The following is a 22,321-nucleotide window of genomic DNA, read 5'->3' as shown; positions in this document are numbered from 1 at the left end:
GGAGAAAATATCGCATTTTGGACTAGCAATCCTACTGCTTTACTTAAGGACTTTAAAAAAAACCAAGATAATATGGTTTAGTGGAAATGGTGATGATTTGGAGTCAGAGAATCTGGGCCCAATTTTCACTGTTACATTATCTATGCCTTGTGTCACCTTGGCCAAGTCGATTCATTTCTCTGGGTCTCACTTTCCATATCGGTTACATGAGGGAAGCAGACTGGATGACCACTGAGATTCCTTCCTGCTCTAAACCTATGATTCTATAATCCTTCTTCAATATATTAATAGATCCGTGATTTCATTGATGTAGAGTGTTATGCCACACCTCCAGTCCAGATCTCAACTTGTGCAATTCCTGTCCCATGAATTTTCCATGGAGAACATGGCTCTAGAGCCAGGGACCCTGGATTCCAGACCCACCTCTGCCAATGTGACCAGAGCTCAATCACCTCACCACCATGGGCGATGACGCTTTTGGACCAGATGGCCTCAGAGGTCCTTCCATCACTATAGATTTTATGACCTTGAGTTTTGTGTTTTATCCTAGAAACAACAGGGAACTCTGAAATATTTTGCTAACTGGGGAAAGGACACATTCTGCCAAATGAAGTTTCATTAGCTCACCAACGTGGTCCCAGTCTGCTCTAGAGCTGTGATTCTTTGATCCTATGATCTGTCCAACTCTCTGGAAGAGTTCTTTGAGGTCTTTTAACATCCTCTGGGTACCATAGTAACACTAGGCTTATTTATCTGTCACCTTGCAACAGGACCACATTTTCTCATCATAAATATCCCTGGACAGTATATCACACACAAAAATAAAATTGGCTATAGTGTCACAAATAAGAAAATTATCAGTTACTAAGCAAATGCAGTTCCTTATATATTCTGGGCACGCTTGAATAGAACCCATGCTACAGTCTCATGATTCTTGAAAGAGAGACGTGTGAATGAAGCCTAAAAAGCAGAAGTCAGAGAAAACGAGAAGTCAACTATCCTCAAGATGGCACTGTAGCCTAATAAAATTGGAAGAAGTGTTACTTTTTCTTATAATCTTGTTTACTTTCTTCTCCTTCTTCTTTAAGGAAATTACAGGCATGTCTAGAAAGGAAAACACATAGTGAGTAGTTGATTGGTTTGAGTAAATCCAGGTGTTATTCAATGGTAGGCCACTAGGTGGCACTATAGTGCATTGAGAGGCCAGACCTGGAATCAGAAAGACTCCTCTTCCTAAGTTCAAATCTGGCCTCAGACCTAGCTGTGTGACCCTGGGTAAGTCACTTCACTCTGTTTGCCTCAGTTTCCTCATCAGTAAAATGAGCTGGAGAAGGAAACGGCAAACCAATCCAGTATCCTTGCCAAGAAAATTCCAAATGGCGTCGTGAAGATTTGGATAGATTGAAACAACTGAACAACAAATTCAGCAGATGTTCTGGGCAACCATCTATCCTGCTAAGCTTGCAGATGGCCCCATGCCATATAACTTCCCAGGAACATAAAGGCTGAAAAACTGAAAAACCACAGGTAAACGGAAGTGACTTTTGGAAAGAGAGATGATAGTTTTCTCCCCTTCCACATATTTTCTTAGCACACTTTGTCTAGTTTTCCTCTTTGCACCTACAACTTATTACAATATCCCCAACAGAATAGAAGCTCCTCGAGGTCAGGGATATAGGTTTTTGTTGTTATATCCCCTGCATGGAGCCAAAAAAGTCAAAATTAAGTGGTAATGATCCACTTCAAATTTAATTAGGCTAGCCTTCAGACTAAAATAGATGGAAGCTACCAGACCTCAGTTCACAGTCTTTTTTTTCCTGCTCGATAGAGCCTATGTTCTGATGGTAGAGTCTTTGAGAGCCCAGTATCATCTCTACACTACGAGGAGGCATCTAAGCATTGTTTTAATCAGTCAACAAACAAATATTTATTAAGTGTCTGTTGTGAGCCAGGAACTGGAGATACAAAGTGGAACAATCTCTCTCTCTCTCCCCAAAGTGGAACAATCCTCACATAACATTAAAAACTGCTGCTGGGTCTGAGGCACTCTGGCATCGAACCCACTCCCTTTCCCTAAGGGGTGCCTTTGCTCTGCATCCGTACGTGTCAGAGCCTGACCTCTACTGAAAGGAATTAGGCTCTCTCTTTTCATTCTTCAGTTGGCTAAGCACCCTGACCCAAACTGAATCATTTGAGGACAAATTACTCAAAGCTTAGGTTTTAGCTCCTGTTTAGTGCCTCCTCAAAGTAGATAGTAGTTAAAAAGATAACCAGTGTATAATATGAATCAGGTATGGGACAGGTATTTATTTCCTTTGCACTAAAGAATTGCTAAAGGACAAAAAAGATTCAGAGCTCACATTGGGAGAATGACTTAAAATAGTATGCAATAGCTTAACTTGAAATGGCTGCTACACTCAGCTGGAGGTTGATAACTAGCCCTCTTCAGAACATAAAGCAGTTTTCAGGGCAGCCAAATGGCTATTCCACATTTCATTCTGGGTCTGCACTGTCCAAACAATTCCTGTTCCACATCTTCTGGCAAAGTCTTGGGCTCAGCCATCTGTTTTGGGTCACCTTCTCCAAAAGTCCCGCAGTCATGCTGGGGATTCCTCCCCAGGCTACCAACCAAAAAGGCCGAGAGACCTGAGAATGCTGCACCATACAAGATTGCCCCTCAGTCTATCTCAGAAATAGATACCAAGTCAGCTAAGATGAAGAAAGAGCAAATGCAAAGGGGGCAGCCCCCAAAAGAAGGTTCAGCCTCACCTCAGCAGGGCCAGTGTTTTATCTGCCAATGTAGGGAAGCAGGGCAATCCACCCTTCCCCTAGATCTCGTGGGAAATGCCCAGACAGAATCCACAACCAGAAGGGAAGAGAGCACCCGGGCTCAGGTCACTACCTTTGAAGCATCCTCTGAGTCACCAGCTCTTCCTTCTCAGTGGCCAATAAGGGCATTGCCAGATCTCTCAAAGCATCATGCCATGGCAGCAGCCTTGTTTATGTTTAGAGATCCCCTAGTTATACCTATGTTAGTCAAGAAGTAAGAAAATCATTTTAGAAAGAACTGCCTGTATCAATTTGTTAGTATATATATTACAGGGAAAAACCTGGAAACAAACTAAATTCACAACAGTGGAGACGTTGACTAAACGGACTGTTTGCTGGACACCAAAGCAACAACTGTGGCCATAAAGAATAACAAATATGGAGAACAGGTAGAAATGTAGAATTGATTCGGAGTGCCAGAAGCAGCCCTCGCTGGGAACCAGTCAGCAACTACAGAAATATACACAGGACTCTGTGTATATACGGACATCACCCTCGTGATGTCCTTGGCCCTTTTCAAAAATGAAGGACGAACAGTAACATGCATGTGTGTGTGTCTATATTTACATGTATACATAAACATATATACATATGCACACGTGTATATGTATGTTGTATACATGTATGTACAGATACATATATACAGATACAGACGTAGATACATACCAAAGTCTCTGTGTCAGAGGCCATAGGTATGCATGCAGCATAGGCTAGGTGCTTCCCAAGAGTGAGCTGGCACAGCTGGCCTGCCTGTGTATACCTGCCTATATTAGAAGCTCCTTTTGTTTTCATTCAGTGATTCATAGTCATGTCCAACTCTCCTTGACCCCATTTGGGGTTTTCTTGGCAAAGATATTGGAGTGGTTTGTCATTTCCCTCTCCAGCTCATTTTACAGATGAGGAAACTGAGGCCAATGAGGTGAAGTGACTTGCCCAGGGTCACACAGGAAGTGTCTAAGTCCAGATTTGAACTCAGGAAGATGAGTCTTCCTGACTCCAAACCCGGTACTCTATCCACTGCACCGCCTAGCTGCCCCCATTCTAACCACATGGAAAGCCCGGATACAAGTAATGTAGCATACTGGATAGAGCACTGGACTTGGGGTCAGGAAAACCTCGGTTCAAACCCTACTTCTGATACTTACTAGCTCTCCGACCCTGGACAAGTCATTCAATAATAGTTAATAGCTTACAGTTATGTAATGCTTACTATGTGTCAGACACTGTGCTAAGCACTTTACAATTATTATCTCATTTTGTGTTCACAACAACCCTGGCAGGCAGGTGCTATTATTGTCCCCATTTTACAGATGATGAAACTGAGATCTCCCTGAAGCCCAGTTTCCTTGTCTATAAAACGAGGGGCTTTGGATTAGATGACTTTGTTTTCCAGCTCCAATCTATGACACTGCGACTTTGAGGGATTTCTAACTTCTGGCTCACAGCCCTCACCCAGAAAATCTGACAAAAATCTCTCTCTGATGCCATCCTGTCTGCTGCCTCTAACTTATCTTGAAGGTTCCAAGAAATTAAAGGATGTGAGTTTTGTCGGCAGAGAAGCCAGACTGGACTCCTCCGAGAACTCTTGGAAAAGAGACACTCTCCACGGGCAGCTCTCTCCCCCAAATCTGTGCTCTTAGTGACTTAAATGGCAGGTTGTCTGTCCAACTACTACCAGCAGGGGTCACTGCAGCACCACATGTGTTCTGTGCTGCTCCCAAAGGGGAGCATTAACAGTCACTCTAAGGGAGAGCTAAAACATGCCAGGGCTAATTCCTGTCACTGGGCATGGTCTTGGCCACCACAAAGGAGAGACTTCCAGAGTATTCTCTGTCATGTAAGAGGGCCAGTTCTCCCCACAGATACCAGACCAAGCTGGGACCTTCAGCTCACTTTGCCACCTCCAATCTAACCCCACAAAATCATGTCCAGGAAGAAAGTAAATTAATGTGGAAATTCAAAAAGCATTTAACAGGCACCTGCTGTGTGCCAGGCACTCAGGATATGAAGACAAAAATGAAACCATTCCTGCCTGCAAGGAGCTTACATTCTATTGGGGGAGAATTTTAAGAGAGTCCATTTCAGCAACTCAGGTTCAGATATGGTGACTATAAATATTGACATCCATCCTCTCACACACCTGGTAAAGAGGTATCCACCGAAGGGAACACTGGGAGCCAGTAAAACACCCCAATTTCTCTCTAATTATCTCTGTCCTCTGTTGAACAATCTCCCTTAGACAGATGTTTGCCCCCCGCCATGCATCCTCCACAAACTACCAAATGGGTGTTGCCCAAACATAGATTTGACCATGTCATGTACTGCCCCCATCCCCACCCTCAACTCAAAAATCTTCAATGACTCCCTATGGTTTCGAGGATAAAATAAAAAAACATAGACTCATAGATCTAGAACAGAGCTCAGAAGCCATCTAGCCCAACTCCCTAATTTACAGATGAGGAAACTGAGGCCCACAGAAGTTAAATGACTAGGATTAAATTAGGATGTAAACCATTTTAGGGTTATGGCATGATATAATCCTAAAATAATTATATCATTAATATAGGAGCATAGATCTACAGTTGAAAGGGATTTTAGACCAACCTTTCATTTTACATTTGAGGAAACTGAGGCTCAGGTGATAGAGGAGGTATTTGAGAGAAGACCATTGGTCTTCCCACCATGCCATGCTTGAGCTCCTACAGAGCAGAGACAATCTCTGTCTTCTATCTAATCCAGTTATAGTAGACTCAATACAGACTCAAGCAGTTCTTCCTAACAGTCTGTCTAGAATACCACAAAGTTCAGCTAGGTGACACCACAGTGCGCAGAGTGCCAGACCCTACAGTGAGGAAGACTCTTGAGTTCAAATCTGGCCTCAGATACTTACTAGCTATGTGACCCCGGGCAAGTCACTTCATCCTGTCTGCCTCAGGATTTCCTCATCTGTAAAATGAGCTAGAGAAGGAAATGGCAAACCACTCCAACATCTTTGCCAAGAAAAACCCCAAATGGGGTCATGAAGAGTCAAATAAAATTGAAACAACTGAACAAAGTTCTCCTGGGCTATTAGAAATATGGCCAGGAGATGCCAAGGGCTATTGGTGGATTCAGAGAATGTGCCTAGTAAATTTGAGCTGATCACTTAATCTCCATGTGGATTAAACCTACTTACAAATAACAAGCCCTCAGGAGCCTGCAGAGAAACCACATTTCATTCATTGCACATTCCTGGAAAAGCAACCTTCTTTTCCACTTTTGTAAAGAAAATCTCAAGTTCAGTGCCTGAATTAATCATCATGATGGTTTTGGGGGAGATTTTTCAATAATAATGAAGAGGAATATGCATTTTTTTTAGGCAATTGGGGTTAGGTGACTTGCCTAGGGTCACACAGATAGTAAGTGTGCCAAGTGTTTGGTCTGAGGCTGGATTTGAACTCAGGTCCTCCTGACTTCAGGGCCAGTGCTCTATCCACTGTGCCACCTAGCTGCCCCGGAATATGCATTTCTGAGCAGAAAAATGTCCCCCATTACATATGATTTCAAAGCCATTCAGTTCAATGATTATTTATTAATATTATTGCTAATAATAAATGACAATATGTAAAACAATATGCCAGGCATGGGCAGGAGGCTGTCTTACATTACCCCAGAAGAATGAAAGCTCTTTAAAGACAAGGATTGTTTGCAGTTTTTAATTGTTATTAAGTCATTTTTCAGTCTTGTCCAACTCTCTGTGACCTCATTTGGGGTTTTCTTGGCAAAGATACTGGAGTGGTTTGCCGTTTCCTTCTACAGCTCATTTTACAAATGAGGAAACTGAGGCAAACAGGGTGAAATAACTTGCCCAAGGTCACACAGCTAGGAAGTGTCTGAGGCCAGATTTGAACTCAGGAAGATGAGTCCGCCTGACTCCAGGTGGAGAGCTCTGTGCACTATGGCGCCACCTAGCTGCCCTTGTTTGTAGTAGGACATTGATAAATGCTGAATTGAAAGGAAAGGAAGGAAAGGAATTGAATTGAACCGAATGGAAAAGGTTACATAAGGCTTGATTCTTGCCTTCATAGAGCTTATAGTCTGATTTAGGGGATACAATACATACACAACTATAATAGGAATAGAATATGATGAGTGCATTAGATAGTTACAAAGTGCTATTCCAGGTCTAAGGAAAGACCAGTGCTAAGATGAGCGAAGGTAATCAAAGAAGGCTCCATGGAGGAGTTAGCATCTGAACTAAGTTTTGAAGGAAGGGTAGAATTTTCATAGGTAGAAATGGAGTCTCTGGGGAGGGCATTCCAGGCATAGTGAACGATGTAGACAAAAACACAGAAAGTACAAAATCTGTTAGAAAAGGACAGGCACTCTTGTTTGGCTTGAGTGTAGAGGACATGGACAATCTTCTTCGGCTGGACTCAAGGGAATAGCTACCTCCAGGCAGACCTTATGGGCTCAGAGATCCAGAGATGGAAGGGGCTTCTCAGACATCTACCCCAATCCTATCATTTTACAGAAGAGGAAACTGAGTCCAGAGAGGTTAAGTTCATAGGAACAGAGCTGGAACGGACCTTCATGACTGTCTTGTGCAGGATTTAACCTGGGTCCGTGGGATTTATTTTAATATCTTGATAACTGCCTTTCAGTATAATTGTTTCCCTAGTAATTCTATATATTTTATATAATGTATGTAAAAACATGATCTGAGAAGGGATCCCTAGGCTTCACCAGACTGTCCAAGGGGTCCATGACATAAAAAGCTTCCAAATCCTTGATTTAGTGAAAAGTCATCATTTTTACAAATGAGTAAACTGAGACCCAAAGAGATAAAGGAAAGATGACAGAATTATGGCACCTTACAGGTCATCTAGTCCAACCTTATCATTCTACAGATGTAGAAACTGAGACCCTGGGATGTCAAGTTATTTGCCTAATAACTCACAGGAGTAAGCATCAGAGGATATTTCCCTTGCTTTCAGTAAGAATTATTGGACTCTGCTCATCTACACTTGGCTCCTGGAATTCATGATGGATAAATTCTTCCATCTCTCTACTGGTAGCCATCCATTTCCTTTGTATTCTACTTTATCCAGAGATGCTGGGTCATCTGGAACACTGCACTGGATTGAATTCAGAATACCCAAGTACTACTAGCTCTTTCACTTCAGAGCCCTGTTGCAGAATCAACACAACTTAGAATTGGTAGTCAGTCAGTAAGCATTTATTAAGTCCCTACTATGTGCCAAGCATGGTACTAAACACTTAAGAATACAAAAAGAGGCAAAAGACAGTCCCTGCCCTTGAGAAGCACACCATCTAGTGGAGGGAACCCAAGTATGGATCTGTCAGCGAGTGGCCATTCAGTCTTTGCTGGAAGTCCTCTAGTGAGGGGCCAACCTCTTGAGGTGGCCCACAGCATTTTGGGACACATCTGGCTTTTTAAAAAAATGTTGATATCCAACCAAAATCTGTCTCTTCTGCATTTTCCCACTCATCTACCCCTAGCTCTGCCTTTGGGGGCCAAACAGATTAAATCTAACCTTTAGCCAGTCAAGTTTGTGACTAACAATTCTTCAAATGTTTTAAAGCTGCTGTCATTTGCCCCTCTTAAGTCTTTTTCTTTTTTCCCCCACTTAATAGTATTTCATTTTTTTCCAAATACATGTAAAGATAGTTTCCAACATTCAATTTTTACAAGATTTTGAGTTCCAAATTTTTTTCCACCTCCCTCCCCAAGATGGCATGCAATCTGATATAGGTTATACATGTAAAATCCTATTAGACATATTTTCACATTAGTCACATTGTGAAAGAAGAATCAGATCAAAAAGGAAAAACCACAAGAAAGAAAAAGAGAAAATAGTATGCATTGATCTGCATTCAGCCTGCATAGTTCTTTCTCTGGATGTGGTTAACATTTTCCATCATGAGTTTTTTGGAATTGTTTTAGATCCTTGCATTGCTGAGAAGAGCCAAGTCTATCAAAGTTAGTCATTGCACAATGTGGTCGTTACTGTGTACATTGTTCTCTTGTATCTGCTCACTTTACTCAACATCAGACATACAAGTCCTTCCAGGTTTTTCTGAAATCCTCCTGCTCACCATTTCTTATACCACAATAGTGTTTCATTATGTTCATATACCACAACTTGTTCAGCCATTTGGCCACCACAAAAAGAGCTGCTATAAATATTTTTGTACGTGTAGCTCCTTTTCCCTTTTTTATGATCTCTTTGGAATACTGACCTAGTAGTGGTATTGCTGGATCAAAGGGTATGCACAGTTTTATGGCCCTTTGGGCATAGTTCCAAATTGTTCTCTGGAATGGTTGGATCAGTTCACAACTCCACCAACAATGCATTAGTGTTCCAATTTTCCCACATCTCCTCCAACATTTATTATTTTCCTTTTTTGTCATAGTAGCCAATCTAATAGGTGTGAGGTGGTACCTCAGAGTTATTTTGATTTGCATTTCTGTAATCAATAGTGATTTAGAGCATTTTTTATATGTCTCTAGATAGTTGTCTTTTTCTTCTTAAAATGAGTATCTCTAGCATCTTCAACTAATCCTTTTTTGAGATGGTCTCCAGGTGCTTCTTCAGGACCCCCTCAACTACATATTCTCTAGTTTATCTATGCCTTCCCCAAAATGTGGAGCTCCAAAACAGAATACACAATTCTAGTTGTGTATTCCTCCACATTTCCTCTGGGCCTAATGAAATTCTGACAGAAAAAGTTCTGAGCATGATTTAATCAATTTAATAGTTAGGTTAGCAATAGCCAATAAATTGAGGTTACTGGTCTCTCTTGGTTCCCAAGATTCCATCCGAGGGTCACAGGGCACTTTAAATCCTGGAGTGTCTTCCTTCTGATCAACCTGATAGTACATCACCAGGACCTCCGCAGGAAGTGTAAGGCAACCCTGATTGATAGGTGGTTTGGCCTTCAGGTATGGCTGATTACACCCCTCTCTGTCACTCAAGGAATTCAAGTTGCCTCATGAGAAACAGCTTCCTCTAGCAATCTTGGTTCAATTAGATTTCCCCTGGCTTTGACTTCTCTACTGGAGACCAAATTGCTCCAAATCTTGATTAGAAAACAAGGGCACAAGAGTCATTCCCTCAACAGAGCTTAGCTCAAACTGTCTTCTGTTTACTGGGTAAACAGCCCAGGCTGGTAAGCAGATGCTTTAGGTGCTGGGAGTAACCAGGATGTAACTGAGGAACTCTGATTCCAAATCCAGCATTCTTTCCACTGAAAAAGATTGGTAAGACTTGTATCATCTCCATGAGGATGACATCTCTGTCATATTGTTGCAATTCCAAAAATTGTAAGAGCATCTTGTGAGGGGGAGGGGGCAAAGAGGGATGGAAGAGATTGATGATGGAGACAATTGGTCCTCTCTTTTTGGACTTCTTTTCCTGGAGTTTCACCAATGTCTTATGTTTATTTGTACCTGTAGAATGTGAATGAAGATGGTCAGCATGCCTGGAGGCTTAAGAATTTCAAAAAGCCGGCCTTCTGCCATCTCTGCCACACAGTGCTGGTGGGAGTGAGGAAACAGGCCCTGTGCTGTTCATGTGAGTGTAGACTCCTCCTTCCAGTCTGTCTCCCCCATTCAGGTCTTTGGACATTCCAAAGGGCATCTGGGCACGTGCCTAGTAGCCTCTTAGATAGACTTGACTTTACAGTGGCAGGGAAGGTGGTCACATTAAAACGGATCCACCATTTTGAAAGTCACTTGTCAAGTGACCATAGCGCCAGCTTCTTGTAGGAGATCTTCCACTGAAGGCCTCTTCTGATGCTTCAGGGTGATACCAAGGTGTCCCCAGACTATCACCAAGGTGGAGCTGGTGATGGACTGCATTTATATTAACTGAGGACCAGTCTAGGTAAGTTCAGAGAACCTCATCACCAGAATGTTCATAGGGTGAAAAACATTCTGGCCACAGAAACTATTAACAGTCACCTGGAATCCAAGCTGGAGAACCCATGTTCTGTGTCAAGGAAGGGAACGTCAGTTAAAGTCCTGAAATATGTGACAACTCTAAATACTCAATGCTGAGTGAAGATTGTACCACGAAATGAGGTCAGAATAAAAGCCCTTTTAGGGCATGAACACTTTCATTTTTGTCTTTGTATCTAGAGTGCTTAGCCTAGGCTGTCCCAGCACATAGTAGGCATTTAATTAATATTGGTTGTGATTTTATCTACATAAGGAACTCCCAAATGAGAAAACTCTTCCACCAATGCAGATTGCCACCTGTTCTGCATTGTATGGCGTTGAGTCAACCTGGGTCACTGAGACTTGCCCAGGGTCATATGCTAAGTATGTGTCAAAGGCAGAAGTTGAACCCAGGTCTTCTTGACCCCGAGGCTGATCATCTATTCCATACAACATGCCAGCCTCTCAAATGGTGACATAAGACTGCAAAAAAGGGCAGTCAGTAAGGCCATCCCCATGCATGCTCCACAGGGTACACTTCAATCCAAACTCCCCCCTCTTCCAAGACATTAGTTATTCATTGTATCTATCCCTTATGCTTTCCTTCTGATATCCAAAAGAAGGGATCGCCCCTTCCAGGCACCAATGTTATTGTCTTCATTTTTTCCTCCAGTCTCTGCCTTGTCTTCTCACTTCCCCCTGGGGAAGCTAGGGGGTGCTATAGTGCACAGTGCTGGTCCTGGAGTCGGGAAGACTCATCTTCCTAAGTTCAAATCTGGCCTCAGACACTTATTAGCTCTGTGACCCAGGGCAAATCACTCCACCCTGTTTGCCTCAGTGTCCTCATTTGTAAAATGAGTTGGAGAAAGAAATGGCAAACCACTGCAGTATCTCTGCCAAGAAAACCCCAAATGAGGTCATAGAGACATAACTGAAAAAGGACTGAACAAAAACAACTCTCTTCGATCTAGTTCAAGATAAGCCCATTTTATCACACTCTGAAAACTCTACTCTTGCTGACTTAGTGATGGTTTGTGCCCATGATTATACAAAATGCCCTTAGGCCCTTTGGAATATAGTACATAAGCACTCAGCTTTGACCAAATAGTATATAGGAGCTTCCTGTCACAGAGTGGATAAAGTTTCTGGTGGAGGGATAGCCTCCTTTATGGAAAATGTAAGTAAAAATAAGGCAACATGGAGCAGTGGATGGAGTGTTGGGCTTAGAATCAGGAAGATCTGGGTTCAAACCCTGCCTCAAACACCAGCAGTATGACCTTGGGCAATTAATATGTCCACAAGCTTTATTAGGTACCTACCATGACAACCTCTCTGGGCCTCAGTTTCTTCTCCTGGAAAATTAGGAGACCTATAAGGTTTCTTACAGTTCTAAATTTACAATTCTATGATTATAATTAAGTTTTCCCTAAAAGTTAAAAAAAAAACCCTACCTTCTGATCAGTAGATAGACACTCAAAGGTCTAATAAATCATCCCCATCCTGGTTTATTTCCACCAGTGTCTCACCAGTGTGGCCTCCAGTGTCCATGAGCAGCCTCAGTGTATAGAAGGAAATGATGTGTGCCATAGATCCTATCTGGGGCCTTTATAAAAATTAATTTCCTCCCCAGAAACCTAATTTCATTTAGACCCAGTCTAATTTCTTTGAGGTCTCATGGCCTTTTCTAGGGTGTTTGGGTTTTGGGGAGGTAGTGGTTGGAGGTCAAAGGGATTAGGCCTGCGATTTCCTAAGAACTTTCAGAGAAATGCTCTCTTCCAAAGCAGGTCAGCACCTGCTCTCCAATGAGGGGATCAGAGCAATGGGCAAAGTGACTAGCCCAGGGTCAGAGTTGAGGCTTAGGATCTAGAATCCTAATATCAGAGCTAGAAGGAACATCAGAGACCATCTAGTCCAGCCTGCTTATTGGACAGGGGAGGAATTATAAGGTCATAGATTGAGACCCAGAAGGGACCTTAAGCCATGTCTAGCTTAGTGACCTCATTTTACAGACAAAGCAGCTGAGGACTAGGAACATTAATGACTTCATCAGTCACACAACTCATAAGTATCAGAGTTGGGATTTGAACCCCGTTCCTCTGAATCTAGAAACAGTGTTCTTTGCACTGTTCCCAACTCCAGGGTTTCCTATTTCTGGATTGCATGGTTAGAAGAGCCAGGGACAGAACCACAGGGATGTTCACTCATCACTCTGGAGATGTTTTTTTCTGTATCTTCCCCCTGACACCCCCCCAATGTCTTAATTGGGTACCATGGGCAGGGCTGGGTCTTGGAAAGGGTGGTTTCAGTTTGTCAAAAGTCAGTAGCTTCAGGGGCAGCTGGATGGTGCAGTGGATAGAGGGCCAACCACGCAGTTGGAAAGACCTGAGTTCTGATCTGGCTTTAGACACTTGACACTAGCTATGTGACCCTGGGCAAGTCACTTAACCCTAATTGCCTCACCCCACAAAAAATCAACAGCTTCTTTAGTCATCAAACAAATAATGTCCCATATTTTCCCGCATATGGCTTTGTATCATCACTGATTACCCCATGACTGTGGAGGCACTAAGCATTACAGGGCAATGGGGTGGGTGGTTCTCTTGCGCCCCTGTTGGACAGGTAACTCACAGTAGTACCCCTCTCTTCTCTTTTCAGTTTGTAAATATACAGTCCACCAAAAATGTGCATCCCAAAATATCTCTCCATGCATCAGCACGTATAGGAAATCCAGGAGACAAATTGAGGTGAGTGAAGCTTCTGCTGGCCTCTGGTGCTGCTTTCCCTTCCACATATGTAAGGTCCTTTTGCGGCTCTCAATCTTTGATCCCATGATCCAAAGTGCAAGGCAATGGAATCATCTTCACAGAATTCCAGATCAGAAAGCCAGTGGTCATTCAGTCTCTCCTCTACCTCTCCCTTTAAGCCAGAGGCATCAAGGTGGCACAGTCCATAAAATGGTAGGTGTGGAGTCAAGGAGACATGAGTTCAAATCCTACCTCAAGCCCTTGATAGCTTTGTGACCCTGGGAAAGTCACTTAACCTCTATCTGCCTTGGTTTTCTCATCTAAAAAATAGGGATAATAATAGCACCTCTCAGTGTCATTATGAAGATCAAATGAGTTCACATGTGGAAAGCACTTTGCACACCTTAAAATACTAGATAAATGATAGCTATTTTTTATTTAACTTTATATTTATTTCCAAATTCTCTATCTCCCACCTGCCTCTTTCTCACCCATTGAGAAAGCAAGGAAAATAAAACTTCTTACCAATATGTAGAGTCAAATAAAATGAATTCTCACATTAGTCATGTCTGAAAAATAAAAATGCTTCAGTCTGCCCTCTGAGTCATCAGCTTTCTACTTTATTAAGCTATTACTTTATTAATCAGCTATTACTTTATTAAAAAAATTATTATCCCAGGAAGGTAGCTCTTTTGCCTTCCTAGATATTTCCCTAACCTTAGCTTTGCTTTCAGGTCTAGACCTCTGATGCTATGGTCCCCAGAGAAGAGCATCCTCTGGCTACTTCAAGAAGGGAATTAAGTCTTCATCTTCAGCAATGCTCAATCCTCTTGGAAGTCCCAACTCCCTAGCAGGCTCAGCTCAAATGCTCCCTCCTTCAGGAAACTTTTCCTGATTCCTACAGTCATTAGTACACTCACCCCTACTACTATTCAATCACTTTGTATTGATTTTGCTAAATATCTGGTATCTATGAGAAGCCGGGTGGTAAAGTGAATAGACAGCCAGCCAGAGTCAGGAAGATCTAAATTTCTGTGCTCCTCTAAGACATATTTACTGTGTGACCCTGGGCACCTCTCAGTTCCCCCCCAGGCAGCTCTCTGAGACTATGCATTGCATTAAAGTGGCAGCTGGAATGTAAGGGAGAGGTTGGACTAACTGGCCTCAAAAATCCCTTCCAGCCCTGAGATTCTATAATAGTTCAGTTACTATGAAACAAGCCAACCCCTGGCTCTTCCTTCCTGTGGTTTTGTTCTTAGCTGTGGTTCATTTGACTCTACCTAGTTTTGCTCTTTTTCCTTTTGCAGGTAATGCACCATGTGTGGGTGGAAGGGAATACCTCTGTCAACTGTGACATTTGCACAAAAAACATCAAGTGCTTCCAGCCAGGGATCTCAAGCCACTGTGTGTGGTGCCATATCACGGTGGGTTGTTGCCCAGGCTGCAGGTAGTAACTTACAGCTTGGTTTGTTTTTCAAAGGATAAAAGAAGTAGGGGCCAAACCAGTCTCCTCTTGCTAGACTGGACTCAAAGAGTAACTTTTCTCCGTAAACTAGGAAGAAGGTCTACAGTGAGGTACCACTGGACTTTTTAACATTTTCATCAATGGCTTGAATAATGGGATAAATTATATGCTCAAGAAGTTTTCAGATGATAAAAATATGGGAGGATGATACTGTCACCAAACAATAAGATCCAAGATGATCTTTGCAAGGCCAGAGCACTGGGCTTAAACTTAAGACAATGAAATCCAATAGAGATAAATGTAAAGTCTTACATGTGGGTTTAAAAAATCAATTTTCTGATTATATGATGGAGGAGGAATTATCAAACAAAACTATATGAAAAAGAGATCTAGGGGTTTTAGTGGACTGCATGTTCAACATGAGCCAGCATTGTAATAGTGATTACCAAAATAGCCAGATATGATAGCTCAAAAAAAGCTAATTTGGTCTTGGACTATAGTAAGGGGAACATCTCCTCTAGGAATAGGAACGTAGTAGTCCCACTCTATCTTAGAAAATCACCATATAAAGTATTATATTCAGTTCTGAACATCAAAACTTAGGAAAGACATTGAAAAGCAAGAGATTATCCAGAGGATGGTGACCTTGAGGCCATATCCTATAGGATGAGTTGGAGGAAGACAGAATACTTAGTCTGGAGAAGATACAACTCAGGGGAGAGCATGATAGCTGTATCCTGTACTTAAAGGACTGTTATACGCAGGAGTTATCAGACTTGTTCTGTTAGACCTTAGTGGGCAAAATCAGGAATGATGGGCAGAAGTTGCAGAGAAGGTAATTTAGATTTGCTGCCAAGAAAACTTTCTGACAGAGCTGTTGAGTAGTGATATGAACTGACTCAAAAGATAGAGTTCCCCTGCCCTGGGGGTCTTCAAACAGATGCTAGGCAATCACTAGTTGGTTTAGTTATATTGATCATTCCTTTGGGGTATAGTTGGAGTCCATGGTCCCTGAGTTCCTTTACAACTTCAGACTTTTGAGATTCTATGAAGGAACAGTACTGAGGGGGATCCAAAAACAGACCCTGGAAGTATCAATCCTGCTGCTGCCTATAATCTGACATTATGTTCACACAGTAGTCACCAAGTCTCAGAGTACATGTCTCAACAGGTTGAAAAAGTTAAAAGTCTTCCCAGTAAGATTAGGGGTGAAACAAAGATGCTCAGGGTGCCACTACTATTTACCACAATGCTAACAAAGCTAGTTATAGTAGTAAGATGATATGAAGGTTTACTCCAAGAAGCCTAGAGAGCCAACTAAAAATTAATTGAAATAATAATTTCAGGAAAGTTGCAGGATATAAGATAAAGCCACTTAAGTTATTAGCATTTCTATATAGCCAAAATAATCCAACAAGAAGAGCTAGGAAGAAAAAATTCCATTTAAAATAACTACAGAAACTATAAAATACTTGGGACTCTGTCTAGCAAGATTCATTGACAGTCTATATGAATCTAACTATAAAACAATCTTTGCAGAAATATAGACAGACCTAAATAATTGGGAAAATTTTAATCGATCATACGTAAGTTATGCCAGTATGCAAAAATGGCAGTATCACCCAAGTTTACTTGCTTCTCAGAGCTATACCAAATTAATGAAAATGAGCTTCTAGTCTTATTTATGAGTTCAATGGTTTTCTTACTTTTAATTTTATTAATCTCTCCTTTGATTTTCAAGATTTCCAATTTCGTGTTTGAGTGGAGACGTTTAAGTTGTTCTTTTTCTAGTTTTTTTTTAGTTGCATGCCCCAATTCATTCATCTGCTTTTTCTCTATTTTATTGATGTAAGCAATTAAAAATATAAAATTTCCCCCAAATTCCATTTTAGCTATATCTCACAAATGTTGCTATGTTGTTTCATTGTTGTCATTTTCTTGAATGAAATTATTGATTGTTTCTATGATTTATTCTTTGAGTCACTTGGTTTTTTAATGATTAGATTATTTAATTTCCTATTAATTTTTAATCTCTTTCCATTGTCCATTATTGAATGTAATTTTCATTGCATTATGATCTGAAAAGGATGTGTTTACTATTTCTGCTTTTCTTCATTTGATTGTGAGGTTTTTATGTTGTAATACATAGTCAGTTTTTGTGTAGGTGCTATGTACTGTTGAGGAAAAGGTATATTCCTTTCTATCCCCATTCAGTTTTCTCCAGAGATCTATCATATTTAACTTTTCCAGAATTTTGTTCACCTCCTTAACATCCTTCTTGTTTATTTTTTGGTTGGATTTATCTAGTTCTGAGAGGGGAAAGTTGAGATTCCCCACTAGTATAGCTTTATTATCTATTTCCTGCTGTAACCCATTCAACTTCTTCAAAAATTTAGATGCTATACCGTTTGGTGCATATATGTTTAGTATTGATATGACTTCATTGTCTATGGTACCTTTCAGCAAAATATAGTTTATTCTTTATCTCTTTTAATTAGATCTATTTTTGCTTTTGCTTTGTCTGAGATCATGATTGCTACCCCTGCTTTCTTTGAAGCATAATAGATTCTGCTTCAGCCCCTTATTTTTACCCTATGTGTATCTCTCTGCTTCAAATGTGTTTCTTATAAACAACATATTGTAGGATTCTGTTTTTTAATCCATTCTGCTATCTACTTCAGTCTTATGCATGAGTTCATCCCATTCACATTTATAGTTATGATAACTAATTGTGTATTTCCCTCCATGCTATTTTTCACTTGTTTTTCCCCCTCTCTCTCACCCACTTCTAATCACTTTCTTCCCCAATCTACCCTCCCATTTATCAGTCCCCCCTCCCCTTTCTATTATCCCCATTCCTTTTTACTTCCTGATAGGAGAAGATAAATTTCTATATCCAACTGGGTGTGTACGTTATTTCTCCTTTGAGCCAATTTTAATGGGATTAAGGTTTAAGTTTTATTCACTCTGCCCCTGCATCTTCCCCTCCATAAATCTGAAGTGGATAATAGAATGGATTAGAAACCAAAAGCCAACAATGAGTTGTTTATAAGACACACACTGGCAACAAAAAGACATACATGGAGTTAAAATAAGAGGCTGGATTAGAATCTATGAATTATCCTTCAACTAAAGTAAAAAAGGCAACCATAGTAATCATAATCTCAAACAAAGCAAAAGTAAAAATAGACCTAATCGGGAAAATTACATTTTGCAAAAAGGTACCATAAACAATGAAGTAATAGCAATACTAAACATATATGCACCAAATTGTGTAGCATATAAATTCTTAAAGAAGTTAAATGAATTAGAGTAGGAAATAGACAGTAAAACAATACTAGTAGAGGACTTCAATTCAGCCCTCTCAGAACTAGATAAACCTAATCCTAAAATAAATTTTAGAAAAAGAAATTGAGATAAATAGAATTTTAGAGAAGTTAGATACAATAGACCTCTGGAGAAAATCAAATGGGAATAGAAAGGAGTATACCATTTTCTCAACTGTCTATTGCACCTTCACAAAAATTGACCATGTATTAGGGCATTGAAAACCTCACAAATAAATGCAGAAAAGCAGAAATATTAAATGTACCTCTTTCAAATCATAATGTAGTAAAAATGACATTCAATAAGGGCCAGATTAAAAATTAATTGGAAACAAAATAATCTAATTCTAAAGAATGAGTGAGTCAAAGAACAAATCATGGAAATAATCAATAATTTCATTAAAATAATAATGAGACAACATGCCAAAATTTGTGGGATGAAAGGCAGCACTTGGGAAATTTTATTTTTCTAAACACATTAATAAAAAAGAGAAAGAGCAGACCAGTAAATCGGGTATGCAACTGAAAAAAAAAACACTAGAAAAAGAACAAATCAAAATTTTTTGAACACCAAAATACAAATCCTGAAAATTAAATAATGGGTCAATAAAATTGAAAGTAAAATTAAAGTCCATTAAACTAGTAAACAAAACTAGAAGTTGGTTTTATTTTTTCCTTCTTGTAATTTTAGACTTACATACTAAAACTTAAGTACACAATAAGAAAAGAAAAAGAAACATATTATAAGCTTAAATACAAAATAAGAAAAGAAAAAAAGCATGTCATGTGCACAGTAGAATGTAAGAGAGGATTCAAAATATATAGCAATAAATTTCCATTTCAAGAAAGCCTATGTAATAAATACTATGTGTTATGTTGAGAACCATCTATCTTTGCTTCCTTGTACATTTTCTTTTGTTCTCTGCTGCGCACTTTTTACTTTGTTCTTTTTCCCCCTTCATCCCCTGCCCCCACCATCTCAGAAGGCTACAATTAAGTGCAGGTATATTTATCTATAGATATATACTTACACATATACATTTGTGTACATACATACACATTTGTATATGTACATACATATAAACACGCATACATACATATTTAGACATATACTTTCCTTAACAAATTCTACTTCTGATAATTGTTTTTATGTTTGTGCATACCTCTTATTTCCTATCCCTCCTGACTCATCTTCTTCTTTACTTTACTTCTACCTACTACCTTGCCCTCCTATTACTTAACCTACCCTCCTCCAAAGATCCCTCCCTTATCCTCCCATTCCCATACTGTAAACATCGTTTTATACCCCACTTTAACCTATTTAACCAGTTATTTTGTTCTTTGATATAGAGTGTTCCAAGACCTATGGTCTTTTAGTGTAGCTGCTGCTAGGTCTTATGTAATTCTAATTGTGGTACCACCATATTTAAATTGTGTTTTTTTTTTATTGTTGCTTGTAGTATTTTATCCATGAGCCGGGGGTTTCAAAATTTGACTATAATATTCCTGCATATTTTCCTCCTTGGCTCTCTTTCAGGTAGTGATTGGTGGATGTTTTCTATTTCTACTTTCCCCTCTTGTTCTAATGCTTCAGGACAATTTTCTTTACTTATTTCTTATATTATTGTATCAAGATTTTATTTTTGATCATGGCTTTCAGGTAGCCCAATTATTCTTATGTTTTCTCTTCTTCATCTGTTCTCCAGACCAGTTGTTTTTCTTATGAGATATTTCACATTCTCTTCTATTTTTTCATTCCTTATATTTTGTTTCATTATTTCTTGATCTCTTATAACTTTGTGGGCTTCCCCTTGCCCAATTCTGATTTTCAAGAAATCATTTTCTTCCTTAAGATTCTGGGTCACGTTTTCTAATTGGTTGACTTTCTTTTCATAATCTTCTTGTTTTTCTTTATTGTTGTTATTTTTTTAAGTTTTTCCTCAATCTCTCTCATTTGATCTTTAAAGTCTTTTCTAAGTTCTATGAATTCTTTTTGGGCAGATGGCCATATGATATTACTCTTTGGGGTAGAAGAAGGTTTTTTTTTTTAACTTCAGTATCTTCCTGTGAAAATGAGGCACAGTCTTCTCTATTTCCAAAGTAACTCTCCATGGTTGAATTCTTTCTCCTTTGCCTGTTCATTATTTTTTTATTTATAATAGTTTAGTTTTTGTAATTACCTCTTGTCTTAGGGTATGGGGGATAGTGCCTCTGGCCTCAGATCCTCTTTCAGTTCTCCCCTCTGGCATTGAACCAAAACCAAGGCCTCCAGCCTCCTGTAAATGCCTATAGCCAGTGGTGTCCCCACCCCACTGCTTCTTAAACCTTTTTTTTAGGCAATTGGGGTTAAGTGACTTGCCCAGGGTACCCCACTGCTTCTGCACTCACTGGGCATGTCTGGTTCTTTCTTGCCCCTGGCTGTGTCTCCACAGCACAGCTGAATCTGGTGTTCCTTGTTAGAAGAGATTCCCTCGATCTTCCCTGGCTCAGAAGTTAAACTTCTCTCACTATCCCAGGAGTAAAAGTTCCTGTGACTGGGGCCAGGCAGCCTCCCAACACAGCTAACTCCAAGGCTCACTGCTCGTTGTTTAAGATAACCTAGCCTGAAGGTGTTTACTTTTCACAGGGACCAAACTTCATCCTGGAATTTTTCTTCAAATTTTCTCCAATTGTCCCAGGAAGACCCCTGTTCTGCCCCTACTCTCATATATTTTTGCTACTCTGAGGCACTATTTTATCTCATTTGTGGGAGCAAATCTTAAGAGCTTGGGATTTTCTGACCTACTGTGCCATGTCCTCAGAATCTTTCCCCTGGTTTTATTTTTAGAAACAATAAAATTGATAAACCATTGGTTAATTTGATTTAAAAAAAGAAGAAAGCCAAATTGCAAGTATTAAAAATGAAAAGGGTGAATGCACCACCAATGAAGATGAAATTAAAGCAATTATTAGGAGTTATTTTGCCCAAATATATATCAACAAAACTGACAATCTAAGTGAAACGGATGAATATTTTTTAATTTTTTTTAATTTAATTGCTCAGATTCACAGAAGAGGAAATAGAATACACAAATAACCCTACCATAGAAAAAAAGAAATTGAACAAGTCATCAATGAGCTCTGTAAGAAAAAGTCCTCAGGACCAGATGGATTTACAAGTGAATTCTACTAAACATTCAAAGAACAATTCATTACAATGCTATATAAACTATTTAAAAAAACAGTAAAGAAAGAGTCTTACCAGATTCCTTCAATGATATAAATATAATATTTATATCTAAACCAGAGAGAACAAAAACAGAAAGAAAACTAGAGATCAATTTCCCTAATGAATTTTGATGCAAAATTTTTAAATAAAATACTAGCAACAAGGCTATATAGCAATATATCACAAAGATCATATTCTATGACCAGATAAGATTTATACCAAGAACTAAGGATTGGTTTAATATTAGGAAAACTATAATTGACCATATCAATAACAAAAACAACAAAAATTGTATGATTACATCAACAGATGCAAAAAGCTTTTGATAAAATACAGCGCCCATTCCTATTAAAAACACTAAAAAGAATAGGAATAAATGGAGCATTTCTTAAAATAAGTAGTATCCATCTAAAACCGAGAGCAAATACTATCTTTAATAGCAATACTGTTATTAATTAGTATTATACTAAAAATGCTAGCTTTCACAATAAGATAAGAAAAAAATGAAGGAGTAAGAATACGCACCACAGAAACAAAACTATCACTCTTTGCAGATGATATTGATGATATGCCTAGAGAGCCCTAGAGAATCAACAAAAAAAATTGAAACAATTAGCAACTTAAGCAACGTTGCAGGTTTTTAAATAAACCCACATAAATCATCAGCATTTCTGTATATTACCAACAATACTCAGTAGGAAAAGATAGAAAGAGAAATTCCATGTAAACTAAATGTAGTATAAAATACTTGGAAATCTACCTGCCTGGACATACCCAGGAACTATATGAATGCAACTATAAAACACT

The 22,321-nt window shown here is 39.5% G+C and overlaps 1 protein-coding gene across 1 annotated transcript in view; it reads left to right on the top strand.

Annotated features, from left to right (window-relative positions):
* DGKG (diacylglycerol kinase gamma) overlaps window positions 1–22,321 on the top strand; it is a 141,936-nt gene that overhangs the window by 61,977 nt on the left and 57,638 nt on the right. The window contains exons 9-11 of the mRNA XM_078155432.1: window positions 10,289–10,406; window positions 13,427–13,515; window positions 14,823–14,939. Coding sequence (XP_078011558.1) covers window positions 10,289–10,406; window positions 13,427–13,515; window positions 14,823–14,939 — 324 coding nt within the window. The remainder of the gene's footprint in view (window positions 1–10,288; window positions 10,407–13,426; window positions 13,516–14,822; window positions 14,940–22,321) is intronic.

This window comes from Phascolarctos cinereus, unplaced genomic scaffold (assembly GCF_003287225.1).
Source record: "Phascolarctos cinereus isolate Bilbo 61053 unplaced genomic scaffold, phaCin_HiC Scaffold_5;HRSCAF=322, whole genome shotgun sequence".
NCBI classification, from domain to species: domain Eukaryota; kingdom Metazoa; phylum Chordata; class Mammalia; order Diprotodontia; family Phascolarctidae; genus Phascolarctos; species Phascolarctos cinereus.
Note: the sequence above shows the minus strand (reverse complement) of the source record. Positions and strands in the feature narration are given on the sequence as shown.